Source organism: Myxocyprinus asiaticus, chromosome 45 (assembly GCF_019703515.2).
Source record: "Myxocyprinus asiaticus isolate MX2 ecotype Aquarium Trade chromosome 45, UBuf_Myxa_2, whole genome shotgun sequence".
Taxonomy (NCBI): domain Eukaryota; kingdom Metazoa; phylum Chordata; class Actinopteri; order Cypriniformes; family Catostomidae; genus Myxocyprinus; species Myxocyprinus asiaticus.
The window spans coordinates 15,313,606-15,336,484 of NC_059388.1; the positions used below are offsets into that span (position 1 = coordinate 15,313,606).

General features: G+C 43.3%; 1 protein-coding gene across 6 annotated transcripts in view; it reads left to right on the forward strand.

Moving 5' to 3' along the window:
• The window catches only part of anks1b (ankyrin repeat and sterile alpha motif domain containing 1B), a 240,466-nt gene that overhangs the window by 134,409 nt on the left and 83,178 nt on the right, over nucleotides 1-22,879 (forward strand). For all 6 annotated transcript variants that reach the window (XM_051687944.1, XM_051687947.1, XM_051687950.1 and 3 more), the window contains one exon: nucleotides 9,087-9,273. In XM_051687944.1, the coding sequence (XP_051543904.1) occupies nucleotides 9,087-9,273 (187 nt within the window). The remainder of the gene's footprint in view (nucleotides 1-9,086; nucleotides 9,274-22,879) is intronic.

A 22,879-nucleotide genomic window follows, 5' to 3' on the forward strand; every position in this document is an offset into this window, starting at 1 on the left:
AGAGTCAAATTTGCCAGTGGTGCATGAGAGATGCAGTAAACATGACCTGTTGGGTGCTACTGGAGTGATTTGTTGAAGAGTGTCATGACATCATGATGCATCCTTCTCCGCTTTTTATTGACCTATCGAGTGTGTGTGGGTGTGTACATGTGAGAAAGAGAGTGATTAAATTAAGAAGTGTTTTATTGGCAGTGTGATCGACTGTGTATGTGTGTGCGCACACTGCGAATGACCTAATGTGTAGCCCACATACACTCATCGGTGACCTTGTACTGTGTGTCTTTTGTTGAAATCTTCCCATTAGCTCTTGAAGCCCTGTGGTCACAACATTATTCTGCATTCTCTTTTTTCTGGCAGCTCAGGAATAAAAGATCATTTCATGCATCCAGCTAGAAGTAGTGAATCCCTTTGGCAATCAAAATGTAGCACAACTGATAAAACAGTGACGAACTTAACGATGCATGTTGCATATTTCATGGCAGCGGCCCCTTGAGTTTGGAGTTTTCACACTAATCATGCTAATATCGTAGTGCCTTGTGTTTGATTTGGGAAAACACAGCATGAAGTGAATACAAACTACTTAATAGAGAGCCTATCTTTTCTTTTGCTCTTTATTTTCTTCTATTTAATTTCCTCTTTTAAATAGGATGAATACAGGTAAAGTGCGACAGCTGGAAACGTGGAACACTTAAAGGGATAGTTCACCCAAAATAGAACATTCTGTCATCATTTACAAACCTGTATGATTTGGTTGAACTATCCCTTTAAGCTTGATCATCGATCTTAATATCCATATTCTCCCATTACTAAAATTCAGCTAAGTTCATCCTAAACTTGAATGGGTTAGCATTCAAGTTAAATGGATTCTAAAAACAATGGCAATTGCAAATGATCAGAAAGTGTCCCATTTTACCTGTATTCACTATTTAGTTTATATTTTCCACTTTTTTTTAATCCCTTATTTAATTTTTCATCAATTTCTCCTTCTTGTTTAAGCATTGCATGTCGTAAGGTGTTGTAACACCCTGCAGTCTGTTTGATTGCTACTTCAAGGCATCTCATTCTGTAATGAGCGGCAGCTCCTCCTCCTTTGCTGAGTCGGTTCCTGTCTACTTTTTTTTTTTTTTTAGCAAAAGGAACTCTATATTTGGTAATGTTGTTGTTATTGCAGTGCTCTGTGTTCTTTCAGCTTTGCCTCTGTTGTCATGGAGATGGCAGTTGTATTGAAGTGAGTGAAAGTGTGTGTGTGTGTGTGGGTGTGTGTGTGTGTGTGATAAAGAAAGTAATAGGAATATTGATAGAAATGTTGCTCTGCACATCAAGGTTGTTCAACACCTCAGTCTTTATCTTTATCTGGATGAATAAACAGTCTGAACTGCTCACCATTTATGGGACTCAGTATTATAACTGGCCTTGAAAACATGCTACATTCACATCCGCACCTTCTGTTGCTCAGCTATCATGCAAAAGGAGAATATATATTTAAGTAAAACCAGAAGATTGGTTCCTCTTGACAGTTTATGATGACATTATAATGATGAAAGCTCCTCTTCTGCTAAAGCATAGTGTTACAGAGCTTCAGAAATCTGATGAAGGGAGTGTCTTTAATATTTTGTAACTTTGCGAATTAAAGGTGAAAGTATTACAAAAACATTTCCCTCCAAATTCTCATTACCATAATGCATATAAAGCTCATTCTCTTTATCAAAATACAGTAATGAAAATCATCCTTTTTGGACACAATGATGTTTTATTATTATTTTAAAAATCGGAATAAATTAAAGCAGAAATATGTAATTTATACGCCACCAAATGGAATTTCAAAAATAAACATTGTTTTCAAAACAGCTTTCTGAGTACAGCTCGAACCTGAGAGTGATGGTAGATGACCAGCTTAACTTCACCACCCACATCTCATCAACAGCTTGGTCTTGCAGGTTCGTGCTTACAACATCAGGAAAATCAGACATTTCCTGTCTGAATATGCTGCACAGTTCCTGGTCCAAGCTCTGGTCATCTCAAGACTGGACTACTGTAATGCTCTGTTGGCCGGTGTTACGCCCTCTAGGTCTATGTTTCTGTGTTTTTCTTTTCTCTGCGTGTGTGTGTTTTGTTCTCCAGGTCTCTTCATTCCATTGGCTCAGTCGAATTCCAGTTGCCTCAACCAATCACTGCCAAGCCATCTGTTATCTATTCAGTCAGTCAGGGAACCTGAGGAATGGGAGCCTATATAAAAACACACAAGATGACTGACCTGGAGAGACTCACACCTGCATGCCTTACACCTACCAGTTAGCACGATTAAGCCACTGCAGATGGTCCAGAATGCAGCAGCGTCAAAGTCATTCTAGCAAGTCAGTCCATTGTCGGCCATGTTTGGAACACTCTCGGGAGGCTATTTCCAGTCATGCCAAAGCAGTTCTTATCTACTTGAATGGGGAAAGACCGAAATCTCCAAAATGGTTGGTCAAGATTACAATCAAAGAACGTATTTCAGCAGTAAAATCAGACAAGACTGGTATCTGAAATTGTGCTTCTTTACCTCAGATTATGCTAAAAAACAAAATTTTCCCAGCTTGTATAGCTAATGCACATGTGTGTCTCTAGTTGATTGACAGGCGATGTCTGTATCTAAAAGGTGATTGGCTCTTTACCTGTAAGGTGGGACTTCCTTTCTATATCTGCTAACTGTTGGCTGCCATTGGGCATTCCAGTTTCTCCCATTCATTTTAGTAGAAGTTGCCGGACTCTGCTAAATAGTCTCTGGCAGCCAAAGAGGGCTCATTGATTTGTCTCCACTCGTTACCTGTACCTGCCCACATCAAATTCAAGGCTTTGACTCTGGCCTTCAGGACAGCCTGTGGAACAGTACCCTCTTACGTCAATTCACTCCTCCAGGTCTATGTCCCAACTCGCTCTCTGCGGTGAATGAACAAGCACCGCCTGGTGGTCCCGTCGCATAGAGGCACAAAGTCTATTTCAGGATTTATCACTTTGTCTGTTCCTCTGTAGTGGAATGAGCTTCCAAACTTCACAAGATCTGCTGAAACAATCTCAACATTCAAAAACCAGCTGAATACACATCTGTTTAGAGAGCACTTAACCAGTCCACACTAAATGCACGCACACAAAAAAAGTCTGCCTCTTTGTTCTATGCTAGCTTCTATACAGCTTCAACCACTTTGAGAACCTGGGAGTGCGTTTCTGCAGAAATTGTTGACTTTTGTTCGACAAATTACTTGCTGTGCATTTGTATAGTAAGTCGCTTTGGATAAAAGCATCTGCTAAATCAGTGGTTCTCAACCAGCGGGCCAGGACCCACTAGGAGGCCTCAGCACACTTCCAAGGGGGCCTCAAGATGACTTAAAATTGATTTAAAAAAAGAAATATTAAAATAATTAAAATAATCCAACTTAATTAAAATGCTAAAAAATACTTTAAGATGTATGCCCACAAATTATAAACAGACTCTTTCTGAAACTTCTAGAATCAAAAATTATCCAAGATTAATTATTTTAATCAGACACGTCTAGTTTCGGGCGAGAGGGGCCTTCAAATATTTTCTTTGACAGTGGGGGGCTCTGGAGCCAAAAAGGTTGAGAACCACTGTGCTAAATGACTAAATGTAAATGTAAACACACACTCTTTCTGCAGTTGATCGAACAAACAGATAAACTAAGTATTTAACACCAAAAAAGTTACATACTTAAGCTATAAATTCAGTAATACAAATACTACCATGATTTATAAATACTTTATTTTTTTATTATTATTATTTAGCAGACACTTTTATTCAAAGTGACTTACTGTAAAGTGAATTCAAGTTATATATCTTATCAGAATGTAGATTTTCTGGGAATCAAACCCATGACCTTGGCATTGCTAGCAGTTGAGCTATATGAGCTATACATATCAATATTTTTTACATTATGAGAATAAGGCTTTCACATTACGGAATTGACAACAAGGTGGAGTGCTTAATTGTTATGCAAATAATGGCACAATGCAAAAAAAGGAATGTTCTGGGTTCAATATAAGTTAAGCTCAATTGACAGCATATGTGATATAATGTTGATGACCACAAAAAAATTATTTAGACTCATCCCTTGTTTATTTAAAAAAAATAAAAAATACGCAAAAATGCAGTTACAGTAAGGTGCTTACAATGGAAGTGAATGGGGCCAGTCAATAAATGTTAAAATACTAACCATTTCAAACTTATAGGTGTTTAATTAATTTTAGTGTAATGAAATCACTTACTAACCTTATCTGTGTAAAGTTATATCAAATATTACTACTTCATTGCCATGACAACGTAACGCCAGGAAATCCTGTAAGCCATTTTATTACACTAAAATAATGTAAACATGTATAATGCTTACATCTAGTGATGAAAGCTGCTTTTTTACTAAACACAAATTTTTTTTTTTTGTTTTGATTTTTCTCCCCAGTTTGGAAGCCCAATTCCCAGTGTGCTCTAGGTCCTCGTGGTGGCGTAATCGTCTCAATCTGGGTGACGGAAGACGAATCTCAGTTGCCTCCGCGTCTGAGACCGTCAGTCCGCGCATCTTATCACGTGGCTTATTGAGCGTGTTACCGTGGAGAAATAGTGCGGCATCCACGCACAACTCACCACGCGCCCCACCGAGAGCGAGAACCACATTATAGTGACCACGAGGAGGTTACCCCATGTGACTTTACCCTCCCTAGCAACCAGGCCAATTTGGTTGCTTAGGAGACCTGGTTGGAGTCACTCAGCATGCCTTGGATTCGAACTCACGACTCCAGGGGTGGTAGTCAGCGTCTTTACTCGCTGAGCTACCCAGGCCCCCCAAACACTAATTTTTAATGAGTCACTCATTTTTGTGGTAATCAATATTAAGCCGCATATGCTGTCGATTGAGTTTAACTTGTACTGACCGGAATATTCCTTCAGTGGTCCTAAAATAGGCTTCATTTTCTTCATCCAAAATGAATGTTTTTCAATTGATTTTGTGGTGAAATATGACCCAGACATGTTCTTGACACCATGAGATTCACCCTGGGATCCTTTTACAGAGTATGTAGCCAACACTCTCTGTCAGTCAAAGCGAGTGTAATTCCTAACACAGATGAGCATTAAAAAATCAGTTCTGAATTAGATTTGAGCTGAATGTGAGCTGCCTTCCTGAATGTGCTAAATGCCCCTCTGGGAGGCGAAACAGCCGCGTTAGTGGCATTTATTGCCCCGCCAACTCAGAGCCCACTGAAATTATCATAATTAGCATTCATAAATTAGCGCACAATTTCTCACACTGCGCTTGCCTGCTGAATAATGTATGGTAATGAGGGCGCAGTTAACGTGAAGACACACATTCACTTATGCACGCTTTAACCAGGTGTAGATCCTGTTCCTCTCATTTGGTCTCGACCTAGGTGAGGAGTGCGCGGGGTGAATCAGTCACAGTGTGTGTGTGACCCAAAGATAGAGTGATGTAGAGCATCATTAGAGGAGAGCATGTGTGTGTTTTTGATAAACAGGCATATATATATATTCTTGTAATTGAACTAAAGTCTGCCATGACAGAGTCATTAGCAGTAATACAGCCATCATGGTGAGAGACAGTAGATATGTGTGTTAGAGTAACAGGTTCATTAACAACTGTTCTGAGACAAGGTGTGTTTGACAACAAAATTAAAGCTGCCTGAATGTGCTTTTTTGGGCAAAACTGAGGCAGATGTGCATACAGTCAAATGTACATGCGAAAACACACACACACAAGCACACTTACCACATTTCTCTGTGTGGTTTTCTAGAATTTTTTTGTGGTGAATATGGGTCATTGACAAAAAAAGTGGCTCAAGATAGAAAAAAAAAAGAAGAATATTTAAAAAATCTAGATTAAAACACATGTATCAAGTGCGGGAATGTAGTAAATATAAATTTGTGTCTATACTGGTTTCATACATTTTTGAAAAATTATTATGACAAATTATTAAAATGTCAAGTGGTGTAATCATCAATTAAAAGGTGTTAAAATATATTCCATGCTCCTTAAATACACAACTTAATCATTAACTCCAAGAAAGTTTTCAAATATGTTTTTTCAAGGTTTTTTTTTTTTTAAGATAAATGTTTAAGTAATGAATATCAAGAAGTTTTCTTAGGGTTACTCCATTTGACCTGAACAAAATGCTGCCTTTTCATAAAATGTCAAAATATCTGATATTCTTTTTTTTAATTTTACACACAGTCATGAGGGTCTCCTTTGGATTGTGTTTTTGTTTGTTTTTGTCACATAACAACAGAATGACTACCTGCCATGTTGGTTTGAATTTGATTTGGTGGACAACATTTTTTTTTTTTTTGGATAATATTTTAAAACAAAATTGTTTCACTGTTTTTTTTTTTCTTTCAAGGAATTATAATAAAACATTGATCTTTTTTTTTTTTTCAACAATGATTATAGCTTTTAATGAGTTATTTTGTTTTATTTTATTTTTTACTGTCTCCGGACAGGTTGACATTTTTAGACACCCCCAGTAAAAAATATCAAAATGACTTTGAAATTGAAAGCATGTTCATCATATTAGAGGTGTATTCAAGTAAGTGTTTTGTGTTAATTGCATTTTTAATGTATTTTGATCCAGACAAAAAATTAGACAGTGATGTCACTGTTATTTTTTTAGTTTTGTCCAGCTCTAAAATATTTCATCATCTATTTGTGATTCGTAATCTCTACAAAATGTAAAAATCCTTGTTCAGTAATCTCTAACAACTATAAAAGTAACAGAAATTTGTTGATCAAAAGTTGTAATCCTGAAAAAAGAGGTTAATCCTGTCTATTGATTAAATTCCATTTGAATCATTACGTAATATTTTTCACCAGTGTTGAAAAGCCAGTTATTAATTTTGGAAAGTTTGTTTTAAAGAAAAGCATGCATGCTTCTAGTAAGAAAAGTTGTACAAATTTTTCAATACCATGTCTCAGCTAGTTTATGAAAGGCCTGTGAGACACAAAAGCATCTTTGAGACTTGTAGTGTGAACAGGTGGTACTGTACTTCTGTGTATGTGTGTTGTGTGAGAGAGAGACAGTGAAAGGTGGTGAGGTTTATGCTTAAAACAAGAAAAACTGTTTGCCAATGGGATAAGAAAAGGACATTTAATTCAAGATATACACTTATGAGCCAAAACATGATGACCACCTGCCTAATATCTGTTTGTGGTATCTGGCACCAAGACATTAGCAGCAGATCCTTCAAGTCCTGTAAGTTGTGAGTTGGAGCCGCTGTGGATCGGACTTGTTGGTCCAGCACATCCCACAGATGCTCAATCGGATTGAGATCTGGGGAATTTGGAGGCCAGGGCAAAACATTGAACTCCTCATCATGTTCCTCAAACCATTCCTGAACAACGTGTGCAGTGTGGCAGGGTGCATTATCCTGCTGAAAGTGGCCACTGCCATCAGGGAATTCCATTGCCATGAAGGGGTGTACCTGGCCTGCAGTGATGTTTAGGTAGGTGGCACGTGTCAAATTGACATCCACATGAATGGCCGGACACAGGGTTTCCCAGCTGAACATTGCCAAGAGCATCACACTCCCTCCACTGGCTTGTCGTCTTCCCAGAGTGCATCCTGGTGAGCCTTGGGCACCCAACACCCTGTCGCCGGTTTGTGGTTTGTCCCTCCTCTGACCACAGTCGGTAGGTACTCACCACTGTTGAACGGGAGCACCCCACAAGCCTTGCCATTTCAGAGATGCTCTGACCCAGTCACCTGGCCATAACAATTTGACCCTTGTCAAAGTCGTTCAGGTCTTTACTCCTGCCCATTTCTCCTGCATTCAAAGAGTTGACTACGAGAACTGATTGTTCGCTTACTATCTAATCTACCCAGACCTTGACATGTGGCCTTGTTAGGAGATGATCTATGTTATTCGCTTCACCTGTGAGAGGTCATAATGTTTTGGCTCGTGTGTATTCTGATAGTTTTTTTTTTTTTTCTCTTTTTTTTTTTTTTTTTTTAAAGATATTTTTCCTGGAAAACAAGAAAAAAAAAATACTGGTTAGAAAGTAATTTTTGCAGAGCAATTATATTTGCTCTTATTCTCAGTCTCTGATGTTTTTACTTGGATCTCTTTGGTTCATTCTTAAAGCAATTTCTTCACTTTATTTCTTCTCTCTCTCTCTTTCTAACTGTTATTTTTTCCTTTCTGTATTTTTTTCATCTGTCTTCAAGTGGGACCATGTTTCTGCCAAGTGCAGTAACTGTGTGAAATTGTGTCATTCTAAAGCAAGCACACTTAAAATGTTATCACTCAAATTAATTAATTTGGCATCTCGGACACCTGTGAAGTTGAAATGATGCTTATATAAGGCTTCCTGTGGTTACACAACTGCTTGACTCTGCACATAGTCATTTTTTTTTTTTGTTGATTTCTCTCTCTGTCTCGCTCTGTCTCTCCCTCTCACTGAGCAACAATGTATTGCACATCCATTCCACCTCCTACTTACTGGCTTTTTCAAAACTTTCTTCTCTCCTGCAGACAAATTGCATAGTCCATTTGAATGCATTGAATGGATGTCTTTGCAGAAATCATTATCATGGTGTTTGCTTGGCAAGAATCACTATTATTATTGCTCATAGTTAGAGCCTGCTGAAAACCTGCTTAAAGCAGCCTAGCCCATCCTGCTAACTCCAACTCTTTTCCATTATACAGAAACTTGGAAGCATTTTTGGTAAACAGGAACAACGATTTATTCAGTGAAATAAGACCACACACAGTCCCCTGCTCTTAATTATCTGTAGTTTCATTTTAAACTCCACATTTATGCATGTTCGCCCTTATTCACAGTTTGATACACTATCTCTTAGATGGCTACAGCAGGCAGTAATTGCATATGTTGCATATCTTCAGTATTGGTGTGAGCTACGGCACCTCAGAACCAATTTTGTCATTTCATTTAACTTCAAATTCTACATTACAATTTAGATAGCATTAGTCAAGGGTCTTTTGCAGGAGACTGTATTATCCAGGCTAATCTATCAAGTTTTCTCTTTAATGGACTAAGTTTAACGTTGAAAGTTTTTGTCTTCTCTCATAGCCCAAGCAACGAACCTCGCTGTCCTCGTCACAGGACGTCCAGAAACCCGTGCAGAACCACAGCGGCGAACCCTCTGAGGTCAGCTCCTCGCTCGGCTACGCTAGCTTCAGCACCAGCCCACCCGCCAGCCCTCCCATCAGCCCGGCAAACTGCTCTACGGGATCTGCAGAAGACTACGGACTCACTGGTATGACCCTCATTTCTTTCTTTGGTGGTTCCTTTAATCCGGTTGGTCTGGAGAGTAAATGTAAACCCTTAGTGTGTTTTTGCCAAGTAGAACATGTTCCAGTATTGTTCCAGGACCTGGAACAATATTCTGATCAACCAATCAAATTAAAGGGATCGTTCCCCCCATAAAATTAAAATTCTGTTATTATTAACACCCTCATGTTGCCTTTTTTCTTCCATGGAACACAAACAATGATGTTAGACAGAATGTTCAAGCTATTCACATTCATTGCATATTTTTTCCAAACAGTAAAAGGAATGGTGACAGAGGCTAAAATTCTGCCTACAATCTCATTAATCCAAGCACATTATTGAGATCTATTCTGAAACTTTAGAGAGGCACATGTAAGATTACTAGGGTCTTTTTCTCAGGTGGAAAAAATCTGAGGAGGACACGTAAGTAAAGTGTTATCTCAATTAATCTCATTGCTGTTAAAACAATTGAAATATTAAAAGATTAGTGATGTCCCGATAACGATACTGGTATAGGAATCGGGTCCAATACCGCACTCATGTACTGGTACTCTTTCTCGTAAAAATGCTTCGATACCAAAAACTGATACCATCTGACATATGAATGCCATTACGTAAACATTCAGCACACAAATTAAAATCACATCATGACCTAGTGAGATTATTTAACAGCAAAAGCTGTGATTCAATTAAATAAATAGATAGTTTGCACGTGCAGCGTTTTAAATGTGAGTGCTCGTGAATGTGTGGAGTTGGTGTTGTGCAGGCATAGAGACACAAACTGCTCATACCTTTAAGAGATCCTTGACTCATACGTGGAAAACACTATCATGAGCATCGCATGCTCTGTTTGTAGCAGATGACAGCAGGCAGAGCGCTAATGCACTTTTTAGCACAAGTCATATGTATACAGACTACATATTTTTTTTTACAGTATTTAAATAGTAGTCTTTTGTGGTTTAATAATCACTGTGATTCATGTAGTGACCGGATTCTTCAGATTGGGAATCTGCTGTCATTATGTCAGAGCTCCTTGGTCATAACACAGAAACACTTCAAAATAAAAGCTTCACCAAAATAAAAGCTCAATTTAAATGAAAAAAGTATGACAGAAATAGATCACTACTGTATAGTTATGTAATATTCACTGTTATACTACTACTACTACTACTAATAATAATAATAATAATAAATCAATAGTAACTGTATTATATTTAAGCAATAACTCACATGATGCTCTATTATGCAGCACTTTATTTGACAAAAATAACTCCAATGTTGTATTTCAGATTATGCTGTGAGGTTCTGTATAAAATCACTTCATTTGATAAAAATAATACAATATCATGTTGAAAATTTATTGTAATGCTTTCATTTGATTTAAGTTTTAATTTATTTATATAAACAAAAATATTGGTGATAAAATTCAAATAAACTGCTGATATGGAGTTCAGAAACAAAACAGGTATCGGACTCGGTATCGGTGAGTACTAAAATAAAGTATCGATACTCGTACTCGTTCTCAAAAAAATGGTATCGGGACATCTCTAAAAAAGAATTATTTTTCTTTACTATGAGTAGCTATGTTATTGTCAGACTGGGTCATGACAATTTTAGAAATGCTCCCCAAGGTTGGGACATCAGCTGAGCATCTCTTAACAAAAAGTGATCGCTTTGAGATATACATTCAATTCACATGCAGTAGATGGTGTCTCCATGGGCATTCCAGTCAATGGTATCACCATCTGTGTAACCCCCAGTACTTATCCCAAACAGACATGCTAATTTAAGCAGGAGACCTCCCTCTTGATTGGCTCAGAGTGCTTTTGCCAACACCAAAGTGATTCCTGCTGCTTTCTGCAGCTCTTCTGTAAAAGTGTGACTAATTTGCCCATGAAACCACCTTTTAATGGCATCAACAGCATTCTAAAGTGCCGTTCAACTGCTCAGCGCACATAAACGTGTACCTCTGAGTTGTAGGTGGGAATGTCCCCAGTCTGCTTCAGTATTCAGAGAGCAAACTAAACAAGGCCTGTTGCAAACACACCAACTTAGCAGACGTCAGTGTTTTGGCACAGCTGAGTTTGTTGCCAAGGCTGCCACTTCCTGACTGTCATTTCCTCAGCGTCCACCCACAGCACTGCTGGCCGAGTGGGCAGTTGATGCTGTTACCATGGCGATGTCATTCCTGGTGCTGATGTGAGGGAGTCATGGTGATGCTGCTGATATAGCGCTGCGCCATATGCGTTTTTCTGTCATTAATGCTGCACACATGCTTGTCTGGCACCCTGGTCCACTGATGCATGTGTTCTGATAAAAGAGGGGGGAGAAAGAAACCGAGAAACTGAGACTGAGAAACTAGATATTTAAATTTTCGAAGAAAAACCCCCCTCAAAAAAACAAAGTCTGTGCAAAACTTTGGTCCTTGAGCCAAGGGAGTTGCCAGGGTGTTGCTACTGTATGTGATTCTTTAGGTGTTCTGAACGGTTTTTGGCATGTTGCTATGTGATTGCAAGGGTGCTCTGGGTGGTTGCAAGAGTGTTGCTATGTGGTTGTTAAGGTTCCTCAGGTGCATACAATCTCTGTAGCAAAGTGAACAGCCTCGATAAATATTGTGGAGGATGAGGATTTAAGAGATTTAATGCCCATTGCAATGAATACAATGGGGACTAGTTCTTTCAATTATTTAGCCTCCCACTTTGAATTTGGGAAACGTTTAATGTTACTTGAATAGGTGCTATTTTAGTGCATTTCTATCTTTATAATGTAGAATACTTTGTTTAGAAAATGTTAATAAAACATTGATGAATTATTAAAGTATGTACAGAGTCAAATTCAAACACTTTCAAAATCTACGATTAATCACGATAACCTATAAAAAAATTATGACGGTTTGTATGACAATTAATCGTGAAAGCCCTAAAACAGACAATTAATTGCCGTACTTTTTAGCATGTTGCTTTGTGATTGCCTTATCAAGCAACACTAACTTGTGGTCTTATTATAAGAGTTGCTGTTTTGTCACTCTTGCCAACTGGTTTTTATTTCAGACTTTATTCTACTTTTGTAGAATGCTTTTTATTTTTTAACTTTCTTCAAGCTGTCAAACTTTTCTGTCCTTTTTTTAAACTCAGTCACTTTTATAGGTCTCAACGGGTGTCATTACTTTTATCTCTGTCACTCCTGAAATCCTCTTCACCTGTGGATGTCTGTCAGGAGGATCTGACAACCCTTTAACAAAGCCTCATTTGGCCTGTTCATTACACAACTCTCTCTGGCCACATTACACACCATTCCCTCTGTAAAAGATAACCTATCTCTTAAGGGAGGATAAAGGTGATGGGTAGACATTTACATTTTACATTTAGTCATTTAGCAAATGCTTTTATCCAAAGCGACTTACAAAATGAGGAACATAAGCAATTCATCATACAAAAGCCAACATTATCCACAATATCGCACTGCTAATAGAGAAAGAAATTTGCTGTAGCATACAAAAAATTCACAGCCTCTACAGGGGAGTTTATATCTCCCTTTGCCAGACCTCTACTCTGCAAAGGACCTTTTCATCTCAGTCATTCTCCAGTCAAACAGGGGGCTTTTAAAATCGAGGGGTCCTCTTCTTTTTGATGGTGGCTCCCTGACGGTCTGCATTAATACACTTGTCCTGTGTCCCACCTTAGCGGGACTTCGCATGGTGGCATATCATGGTGTTTTATGGTAGAAAAGTCGTGTTACAAGTTCATACAACAACTGGATTTTTCAGTTTGTCAGGTTAGTAGAACCAAATCTTTTGTTTTGACACATGCAGTGACTTGATCCCATTCATTTTCAATGAGAGCTGGTGACTTCCAGCAACACAACGACAACGACCTCTGGTGACTAGATGTGGGTGTGTCCAGGGACTTTAGAAAGTTGAGAAAAGTTTAACTTTATGCAAATGAGGTGCGACAACAAATAGGAGTGAAAACTGTGTCAGTGGAGCTCATGTCATCCGTCTCCTGTGAGATAATGGCGTAACCACAAACATGGACATAATAAAAAAAAAATACGCATGGAAAGGAAATTGTCGGTGGTCTGAGTGAGTTATATTTGTACATTTGATACATTGTTCATCTTTAATAGATGAACAATTCATAATATGATGCAATGAGCACTGCTGCAGTTCGAATAAAAACACTCTCCCCTGCAGAATGATCATTATTAGGGACAAGAAAAATTATTCCTTGTCAAATTAGAGCGATATCTTCGTTTTACTGGCAATATGTCTCATGATATCTGTGATCAGATTTTCTAAAGATATGGTCAGACATGCAACCAATAACGTTAGAGCGACAGTAGTAGAAACACCCATTAGTGACTTCATATTACAGAGACTAGCGACTTCAAGTACAGTGCATTCAGAAAGTATTCAGACCCCTTCATTTTTTCACTTATGCTAAAATGCTTTTAAAAAAAAAAAAAAATCACATCAATCTACACTCCATACCCCATAATGACAAAATAAAACCAGATTTTTGATAACTTTGCAAATTTATAATTAAAAAAAATTAAATGAATAAATGTATATCACATTGAAATAAGTATTCAGACCCTTTGCTATGGCACTTGAAATTTAGCTCAGGTGCATCCCATTTCTCTGGATCATCTTTGAGATGTTTCTACACTTTGATTGGAGTCCATCTGTGGCAAATTCAATTGATTGGACATGATTTAGAAAGGCACACACATCTATATTAGGTCTCACAGCTGAAAATGCATATCACAGCAAAAACCAAGCCATGATGTCAAAGGAACTGCATGCAGAGCTCAGAGACAGGATTGTGTCGAGGCACAGATCTGGGAAAGGCTACAAAAAATGCAGCTGCATTAAAGGTTCCCAAGAGCACAGTGGCCTCCATAATTCATAAATGGAAGACGTTTGGAACAACCAGGACTCTTCCTAATCATCAGCGCTCTTCGTCCAGCCAAGTTCTCTTGGGTCAAGAATTTCAGAGATGTATGCAAACAGGAGAAATCTCACCAAAGGAACACCTTGGCAGAACAAAAACGTCACTGCATTACGTCATCATTTGTAGGTGAACTAAGCAAAGCCTGTTCGCCCAGTAAGTGTAAATTAGCCTGAAGTGGGCAAGTCTTTGTCAGAATAAGCAGAAATGTGGACTAGACCTTTTGACCTTTTGTCATATATAGTCAAAAGACTGGCTAGGTAAGACTTGGTAAAAGGTTCCAGTGAGTGATGATGTATACTTTCGTTCTTTGATTTGGTCTTGAGTACTTTGCTAGCGTCTTGCCTTCTCTCCTAAAATGGAGAGAGGTTTTTTTGGCTATCAGCATGGTATCTTGCTGTGCATTTCTTTGATAGCACCTTTATTTAATTCTGCTGGCACACAAAGTAAAGAAAAAGCGCTGTTGCTAAAATCACATTTTCTCTCTCCGCAGAGAGGCCAAAATCATGAATTCCTTGTGCTGTTTTGATAGAAGCTGTGGATCAAAGCAGAAATCACAGTAAAGGCATTGAAGTCCTCTCTCTGCGACTCCAGGAATAGATCACACATTTTCATTCTTTCGTTCGCCCCATCTCTTTTTTCATCTTTCTCCTCCTCCTCCTCCTCACTATTTATTAGCTTTATAATGTCCATTGTATTGTTGCTGTGGCAACTACAACTGAGTGAGGAATGCATTGTAATTTCTTTGATGACATGCCTTGATATGATGATATGAATTTCTATCGTTTTCCTACTGTAGATAAGAGAGATACGGAAAAATAGGTAGATAGAGACTTTGGGTTACCAAAGGTGGTGTATTTATATCCAGCTGCGGTTAGTGCACGCTGTATTGATGTGGTGTTTTTTAACTCAGGAGAGAGATGAGTGAGATTTCTGCTCTGTGATTCGCTCAGGCCTCTCAGCTACAAGATACAGTCATGTTGTTTTCTGTTTCGTGCAGTGTAGGTGGAACTCAGGGCATAATAACCCTGGGGCTGCATTCAGAAACCTATGGAGTTTAACTGTGTTTCTGTCAGTGATGTCAGTATTAAATATTACAATATTTCATTTGCAGCACTAGGGACAACTTGTCTATAAAAAACAGTAGTGTTCAAGTCATGCTGGCCTCAAGTCTGTGAAGTTCTCACTTTACAAGTTCGGAAATCATATGCGGCCTTCAAGTGGAGTCGGATATTGTAATTTCGAGTTCCGAGCACATAAATGAACAAGCTAATTTGCATATACCAGTGGCTAATTCAAATTTTTGGATGATACCCGAGTTTCTGACTTGTGACGTTGGAAGGGGCGTGTCCACATGAAAGATGATGGAAAGCAATTTCAGCGCTTCAATAATAATAATTTGTTATATACTGTACGAGATCATATAGTCAACTACAGTAATGTAAAATTAATGACACATCCTTCACGGTTTGTTTTATACAAATGTATTACTTATTTGTTAGATACCATGCATTAATAAATCATAAACAGTAGGTCATGTAAAAGTGATGCAGATACATTCACTTATTATTATTCACTGGCACAACAGAAAAAAAGAGCTTTTGTCATGTTGTTGAGCTTTTGTTCATTGTGTATTTCTTTTAGTTTGCTTATTGCACAACATGAACATATCAGGTGCGTTTGAAGGCTGCAATAATTACAAGTGATTTTGTTTTGTCTCTTTCTCACTGTCTCACTAAAGTATGTGCACTAGGTCTGTGATTGATACTTTATTACATCAACTGATTCACAATACTGTCACATAGACTGATGGAAAATGTAGTTGTTATCCTGACTAAATCTGGCAAGCTACAACTAAATTGTATAGTAAAAGTTTACAATTACAAATTACACAATACCAGTTTTCTTCTGCCATGATTATTGAATTAACACTCCACCAACCGAGTTTCCCACTGATAATTATAACATTGTGGCGGCATTCATGTGCATTCATCTTGTAAATATGATCAATTCCAGCATGATTTGAAAAGTACAGCTCCTATATTCTTGAATGAAGAAAGACTAAAATTTTCAAAACTGTTTGTCAAGCTTATATGAAATAAATGACAGAAAAAAACAGTTTTTTTGTTTAACTCATATCAGGTTAAAATTTTTATTTGTCAGGTTGGTACAGCGCTATTAAACAAAAAGCTCTGATAATGCCTTTGCCAGTAAGGCAAACCAGGTTGTCGGCTATTTTACTTAAAAAGGCGGGACTTCCTTTTCAACAGCCCCCACGTAGAGCGTTGTGATTTCTCCCATTCATTTTTGGGAGAGTAACTCACTTCCTTCTTATAATGTCTCTGGCAGAGTGCTTTAAATGTCCAGGAGCTATAAATTGACCTGATGGACACTTATGCCAGTCACCATATTGCTGAAGTAATAGTTCCCAATCTGTCACTCACTCGATGTTGGTGTCGATGTAGTGACACTAGGGGTCACTCTTGGGAGCCCGAGACATCTCTGGTCTTTGATAAAAGGCCAATGAAAATTGGCGAGTGGTATTTGCATGCCACTCCCCCGGACATACGGGTATAAAAGGAGCTGGTATGCAACCACTCATTCAGATTTTCTCTTCGGAGCCGAACGGTCATGCCCATTGAGCTGAATACTACTGTTCAGTCACCTCTGTTGGATCTGACGGCACATTTCAGCGGCTTCTCCCTCCTCTGCACTGGTGCACTGCAGAGAATGCCCCTGGGCACTTCGGCAGAAAAACTAGAGAGTATATTTTCTGAAAGAGCATTTTTCCCCTCTAAAAGAGTATATATTTCTCTAAAAGAGCACACACACGGAACGTCTTTTTAAAGATGCTTTTCCGATTGTGTGTTATTCCTGGTTGCGCTCGTTATCTCTCGCCTTCAAACGGTCACGATCACTGTCTTTCGTGTCTGGGCACTGCTCACGCGGAGACAGCGTTCGTGGATGGTCATGTTCTCATTGCGAGAATATGTCCATGGCGACGTTGCGGTCGCGGCTCGCCTTCGTAAGAAAGCGAGCCACCACAGAGGCTCCCGCCTCAGTCCTTTTACCCACGGGTATGAGGCCAGCACGGCTAGCACTGGGGACCCCAATGGGACCGCCTCTGCCGGGTATACTCCCGCGGACCTCCCATTCCCCAGCACACTCGTCTGCCCCAATCGGGCTTCCGGGTGAGTCCGCCGGCTCGTCTCACGGCGAGTTCGACCTCTTATTCGGAGCCCGTGAAAATGATGAGCTCTCGAGCGCAGCATCGGAGAGCGGGCTCGTCCAGTCGGAAGCCTCAGCTGGGCTCCTCCCTTCAGGGTCGATTGCCCAGTCACAGGCTGACGCAGAGGTGACGACATGCTTTCCCGGGCAGCCGCGAGCGTCGGTTAGAGTGGATCTCACTGCTCTTCCCTGAACCCTTGCGGCTCGGTGATTGGTTCCTGGGCTCGCGGCGCCACTCAAAGCCACGCCCCGCCCCCGTTCCTTTCTTCCCAGAAGTGCATGAAGAGCTGACAAGGTCACGGGAGGCACTTTTTACTGCCCGGTCCCGATCTTTTCAGCTTCTCTGCCCTCACTACCCTCGATGGTGGGGCGGCCAAGGGCTATTCGGCAATCCCCCGGTGGATAAAGGCGCTCGCAGTGCACCTGTGCCCGCAGAGCACCGCCACCTGGCACGGGTGCCCAAAACCCCCGTCCAAGGCTTGTAGGTTTACGTCATCTCTGACGGCTAAGGCGCTAAAGGAACTGCACGAGGGTAGTTCCGCCCCGGGATTGATGCAGGAACTGCACTCTGCGACCGACCTCGCTCTGCGAGCGACGGAGATCACGGAACGGTCTCTCGGGCGGACGATAGCCACACTAGTGGTCCAGGAGCACCACCTTTGGCTCAACCTGGTCGAGATGGGTGAGGCCGACAAGACACGATTCCTTGCTGCCCCCATTTCCCAGGCGGGCCTATTTGGCGACACCGTCGAGGACTTTGCCCAGCAGTTTTCGATGGTAGAGCAGTAGATGGATGCTAGCCGGCATATCCTGCCCCGGCGAGGCTCAAGATCCCACACCCTGTCTACTCATCGCCAAGGGCGTCCCCCTGCGGTGACTGCACCAGCTCCGCCGCAGCCCGCCCCTTCGGCCCGGCCCCGGCGTGGAGCCCACCGCAGGAAGCAGACGCCACCCGTCTCGCGGCCGCCCAGAACCCGTGAAAGGCTTCAAAGCGCCCTTGAGACGGGTGACCCAGGGACAACGAAACCCGCTGCTCTGGAGCTGGTAAGCAGATCTCCATCTTTTTGTTACCTTCTTGCATTTAATTGCGCTGCATGCCCAAGTGGCTGCAGTGCTCAAGAACTCAGCAAGAGCGGTTTCCTTGTTCCCTGGGTCACGTATCCAGTGTGTGTATGGCCGTCATCACGACCACCGTCCATCACTCTATTTGGCAGGTCTGGCGCTCCAGCGGCGGTCTCCCGCCCCTGAGTGCACAGCTGTGGCACAAATCCGCCCCCGATGTGACAGTCTCCACGGGTCATGAGGACAGGCCTCTTCCTCCCCTGTCCCAGGCTGTTCTGGGGGTGGTCACAAGGAGCCAGGTAAGTGCTTCGAAATCCTTCTCAGCACGGCCACGACGTGGTGTGGCACCTCGAGCTCCGCCCCGCCGCGAGGCCCCACCTGCCGGTACGTCCGATGACGTTGTCCCTTTGGTCCCCCTTGCGCGGAACTTGGACGCATGGCTTGCGCTTTCCAATCCGTCGCGAGGGCTGGTCCGGACCGTCCGACTCGACTGCGCGATTCAGTTTGTCAGGCATCCGTCCAGGTTCAGCTGTGTCCACTTCACCTTGGTGGAAGACGAAAATGCTGCTACGCTGCGCGGAGATCGCTACCCTCCTACGGAAGGGCGTGATAGAACCTGTCCCTCCAGCCAAGATGAAGGGGTTTTTCAGCCCCTACTTCATCGTACCGAAAAAAGGCGGTGGGTTGAGGCCAATCTTGGACCTGTGAGTTCTGAACTAGGCTTTACACAGACTCCCATTCAAGATGCTGACGCAAAAACGCATTCTGGCGAGCGTCCGGCATCAAGATTGGTTCGAGGCGGTAGACCTGAAGGTTGCGTACTTCCACACCTCTATTCTTCCTCGACACAGACCCTTCCTGCGGTTCGCGTTCGAGGGTCAGGCATATACGGTACAAAGTCCTCCCTTTCGGCCTGTCCCTGTCTCCTCGCGTCTTTATGAAGGTCTCAGAGGCTGCCCTTGCCCCATTAAGGGAGGTGGGCATTTCGCGCTCTCAACTATCTCGACGACTGGCTAATTGTAGCTCACTCTCGAGACGTGTTGTGCGCACACAGGGACCTGGTGCTCTCACACCTCAGCCGACTAGGGCTTCAGGTCAACTGGGAAAAGAGCAAGCTCCCCCAGTTCAGAGCATCTCTTTTCTCGGTTTGGAGTTGGACTCAGTCTCCTTGATGGCGCGCCTTACGAATGAGCGTGCCCAGTCGGTGCTGGCCTGTTTGAAGGCGTTCAAACAGGGAACAGCGGTTCCACTGAAACTTGGGGCATATGGCATCCTCAGCGGTGGCCACCCCGCTCGGGTTGATGCATATGAGGCCGCTTCAGCACTGGCTCCAGACTCGAGTCCCGAGACGGCCATGGTGCCACGGGCCACACCGCGTGGCCATTACGTCGGTCTGTCACCGTCTTTTCAGCCCTTGGACGGACCTCTCGTTCCTACGGGCAGGTGTTCCTCTAGAACTGGTCCCCAGGCACGTTGTGGTCATGACAGACGCTTCCAAAACGGGCTGGGCCGCAGTTTGCAATGGGCATGCAGCCGCCGGCCTTTGGACGGGTCCGCGACTGCATTGGCACATCAACTGCCTCAAGTTGTTGGCAATTCTGCTCGCCCTGCGGAGGTTTCGGCTGTTGATCCAGGGCAAGCACGTGTTAGTTCAGACAGACAACACGACAACGGTAGCATATGTCAACCGCCAAGGTGGTTTGCGCTCTCGTTGTATGTCACAACTCGCCCACCGTCTCCTCCTCCGGAGTCAGCAGCACATCAAGTCGCTGCAAGCCACTCACATCCCGGGCAACTTCAACACTACAGCGGACGCGCTGTCACAACAGGTTACCCTCAGGAGAGAGTGGAGACTCCATCTTCAGGTGGTCCAGCTGATTTGGAGTCGATTCAACAGGCACAGGTGCACCTGTTTGCCTCCCAAGAATCCTCCCCACTGCCCGCTCTGGTACGCCCTGACTGGGGCCCCCCTCGGCATAGACACGCTGGCACACAGCTGGCCCCCTGGCATGCGCAAATATGCGTTTCCCCCAGTGAGCCTGCTTGCACAGACCCTGTGCAAGGTCAGGGAGGACAAGGAGCAGGTTGTCCTGGTATTACCCTACTGGCCCTCCCAGACGTGATGCTCGGACCTCACGCTCCTCGCGACAGCTCCCCCCCTGGCGAATTCCCCTGAGGAAGGACAGTCTTTTTCAGGGAAGGGGCACCATCTGGCACCCACGCCCAGACCTCTGGAATCTCCATGTCTGGCCCCTGGACGGGACGCAGAAGGCCTATGCTGTCTCCCACCTGCGGCGGTAGACACGAACACTCAGGCTAGGGCCCCCTCTACGAGGCGCCTGTATGCCTTTAAGTGTCGTCTGTTCGCTAAGTGGTGTTCTTCCCATCGGGAAGACCCCCAGAGATGCGCAGTCGGATCAGTGCTTTCCTTCCTGCAAGAGAGGTTGGAAGGGAGGCTGTCTCCTTCCACCTTGAAGGTGTACATTGCTGCCATAGCAGCACACCACGACGCAGTTGACGGTAAGTCCTTAGGGAAGCACGACCTGATCATCAGGTTTCTAAGGGGCGCCAGGAGGCTGAATCCCTCCAGACCGTGCCTCGTTCCTTCATCGGACCTCTTTAGTTCTTCAGGGTCTACAGAGAGCCCCCTTTGAGCCTTTGCAGTCAGCCGAGCTTAAGGCACTCTCCTCGAAGACTGCCCTCCTGACTGCGCTCACTTCCATCAAGAGGGTAGGTGACCTGCTAGCGTTCTCTGTCAGTGAAACGTGCCTGGAGTCTGGTCCAGGTTACTCTCATGTGATCCTGAGACCCTGACCGGGTGCCCAAGGTTCCCACCACCCCTTTAGGGACCAGGTGGTGAACCTGCAAGCATTGCCCCAGGAGGAGGCAGACCCAGCCCTGTCGTCGCTGTGTCCGGTGCGCGCTTTACGCATCTATTTGGATCGCACGAAGAGCTTTAGAATCTCTGAGCAGCTCTTTGTCTGCTTTGGTGCACAGCGGAAAGGAAGCACTGTCTTCAAGCAGAGGATCGCCCACTGGCTCGTTGACGCCATAACTATGGCATATGTCGCCTAGGACATGCCGCCCCCGGTAGGGCTACCAGCCCATTCTACCAGGGGTTTAACGGCTCCCTGGGCCCTGGCCAGGGGTGCCTCTCTAACAGACATTTGTAGAGCAGCGGGCTGGGCAACACCCAACACCTGTGCAAGGTTCTACAACCTCCGGGTGGAACCGGTTTCGTCCCAGGGAGTGGCACGCAACACAAGCGGATAAGCCCGGGATAGCTGGCCGGGTGTATCGCTTGCACATAGCGCCTTCCACCTCCCTTTGAGCTGAAGACGTGCTTCATTAATTCCCAGTAGTGTTCACAAACTTTGTTCCCTGGTTGACTTCCTCCGAGCCCTGTGGCAGTCGGTTTTCGGAGAGACTCGCTGCCAGCCCAGTACACGCGCTAACTAAGAGCCCTGTTCTGGGGTAGGTGCTCTGCATGTGGCGGTTCCCTGTAAGGCTAACCCCATGCGATCTATATCTTCTGCTAGTTCGTTTCCCTGTTGGCAAACTGCGTCTTTCTAGTCTCCATGTTTGTAGTAACTCCTCCCCCGTTGGGTAAGATCTACCTTGAAGACTCTCCACATGGTCGGAAAGACCATGTGACGTATTCTTCCACTTAAATATCCCCCCCTCTCTTTGGGCAAGGTGTGGTCTCTGCGGTGTCTTCCCCTTGGGAGGGACACCCCCGACTAGACCTGGCGGCCCAGTCGGATAATCCCCCTTCTTTTTTAGGGAGTGGAAAAAGAGAAGGGGAAAAGAGGCCACGACTGGGTTAAGCCTGTCTCTATCTTTGGGTAGTCGACTTGTCCCCAAAAAGGGCCGTTCGACACTCATAACTGTGTCGGGGAGGTTACGTGTCGACCTGGTGTGCTGGCTATGAGGCATACAGCAAGTCTGCCAACCACACACCGCCAGGTCACGTAACACAGTTCAGCCTTGCGGCGTTTTGTAGAGGGACACCTAGTGGCACCACTTCGACACCAACGTTGAGTGAGTGACAGATAGGGAACGTCATGGTTACTTGTGGAACCTCCGTTCCCTGATAGAGGGAACGAGACATTGGTCCCTCCTGCCACAACGCTGAACTACCCGCTGAAATGGCCGGACCTTATATCGGCTCCTCAGCATAAAACCTGAATGAGTGGTTGCATACCAGCTCCTTTTATACCCATATGTCCGGGGGAGTGGCATGCAAATAGTCGAGATAGTCGATCTTTATCAAAGACCAGAGGTGTCTCGGGCTCCCAAGAGTGACCCTTAGTGTCACTACATCGACACCAACGTCTCGTTCCCTCCATCAGG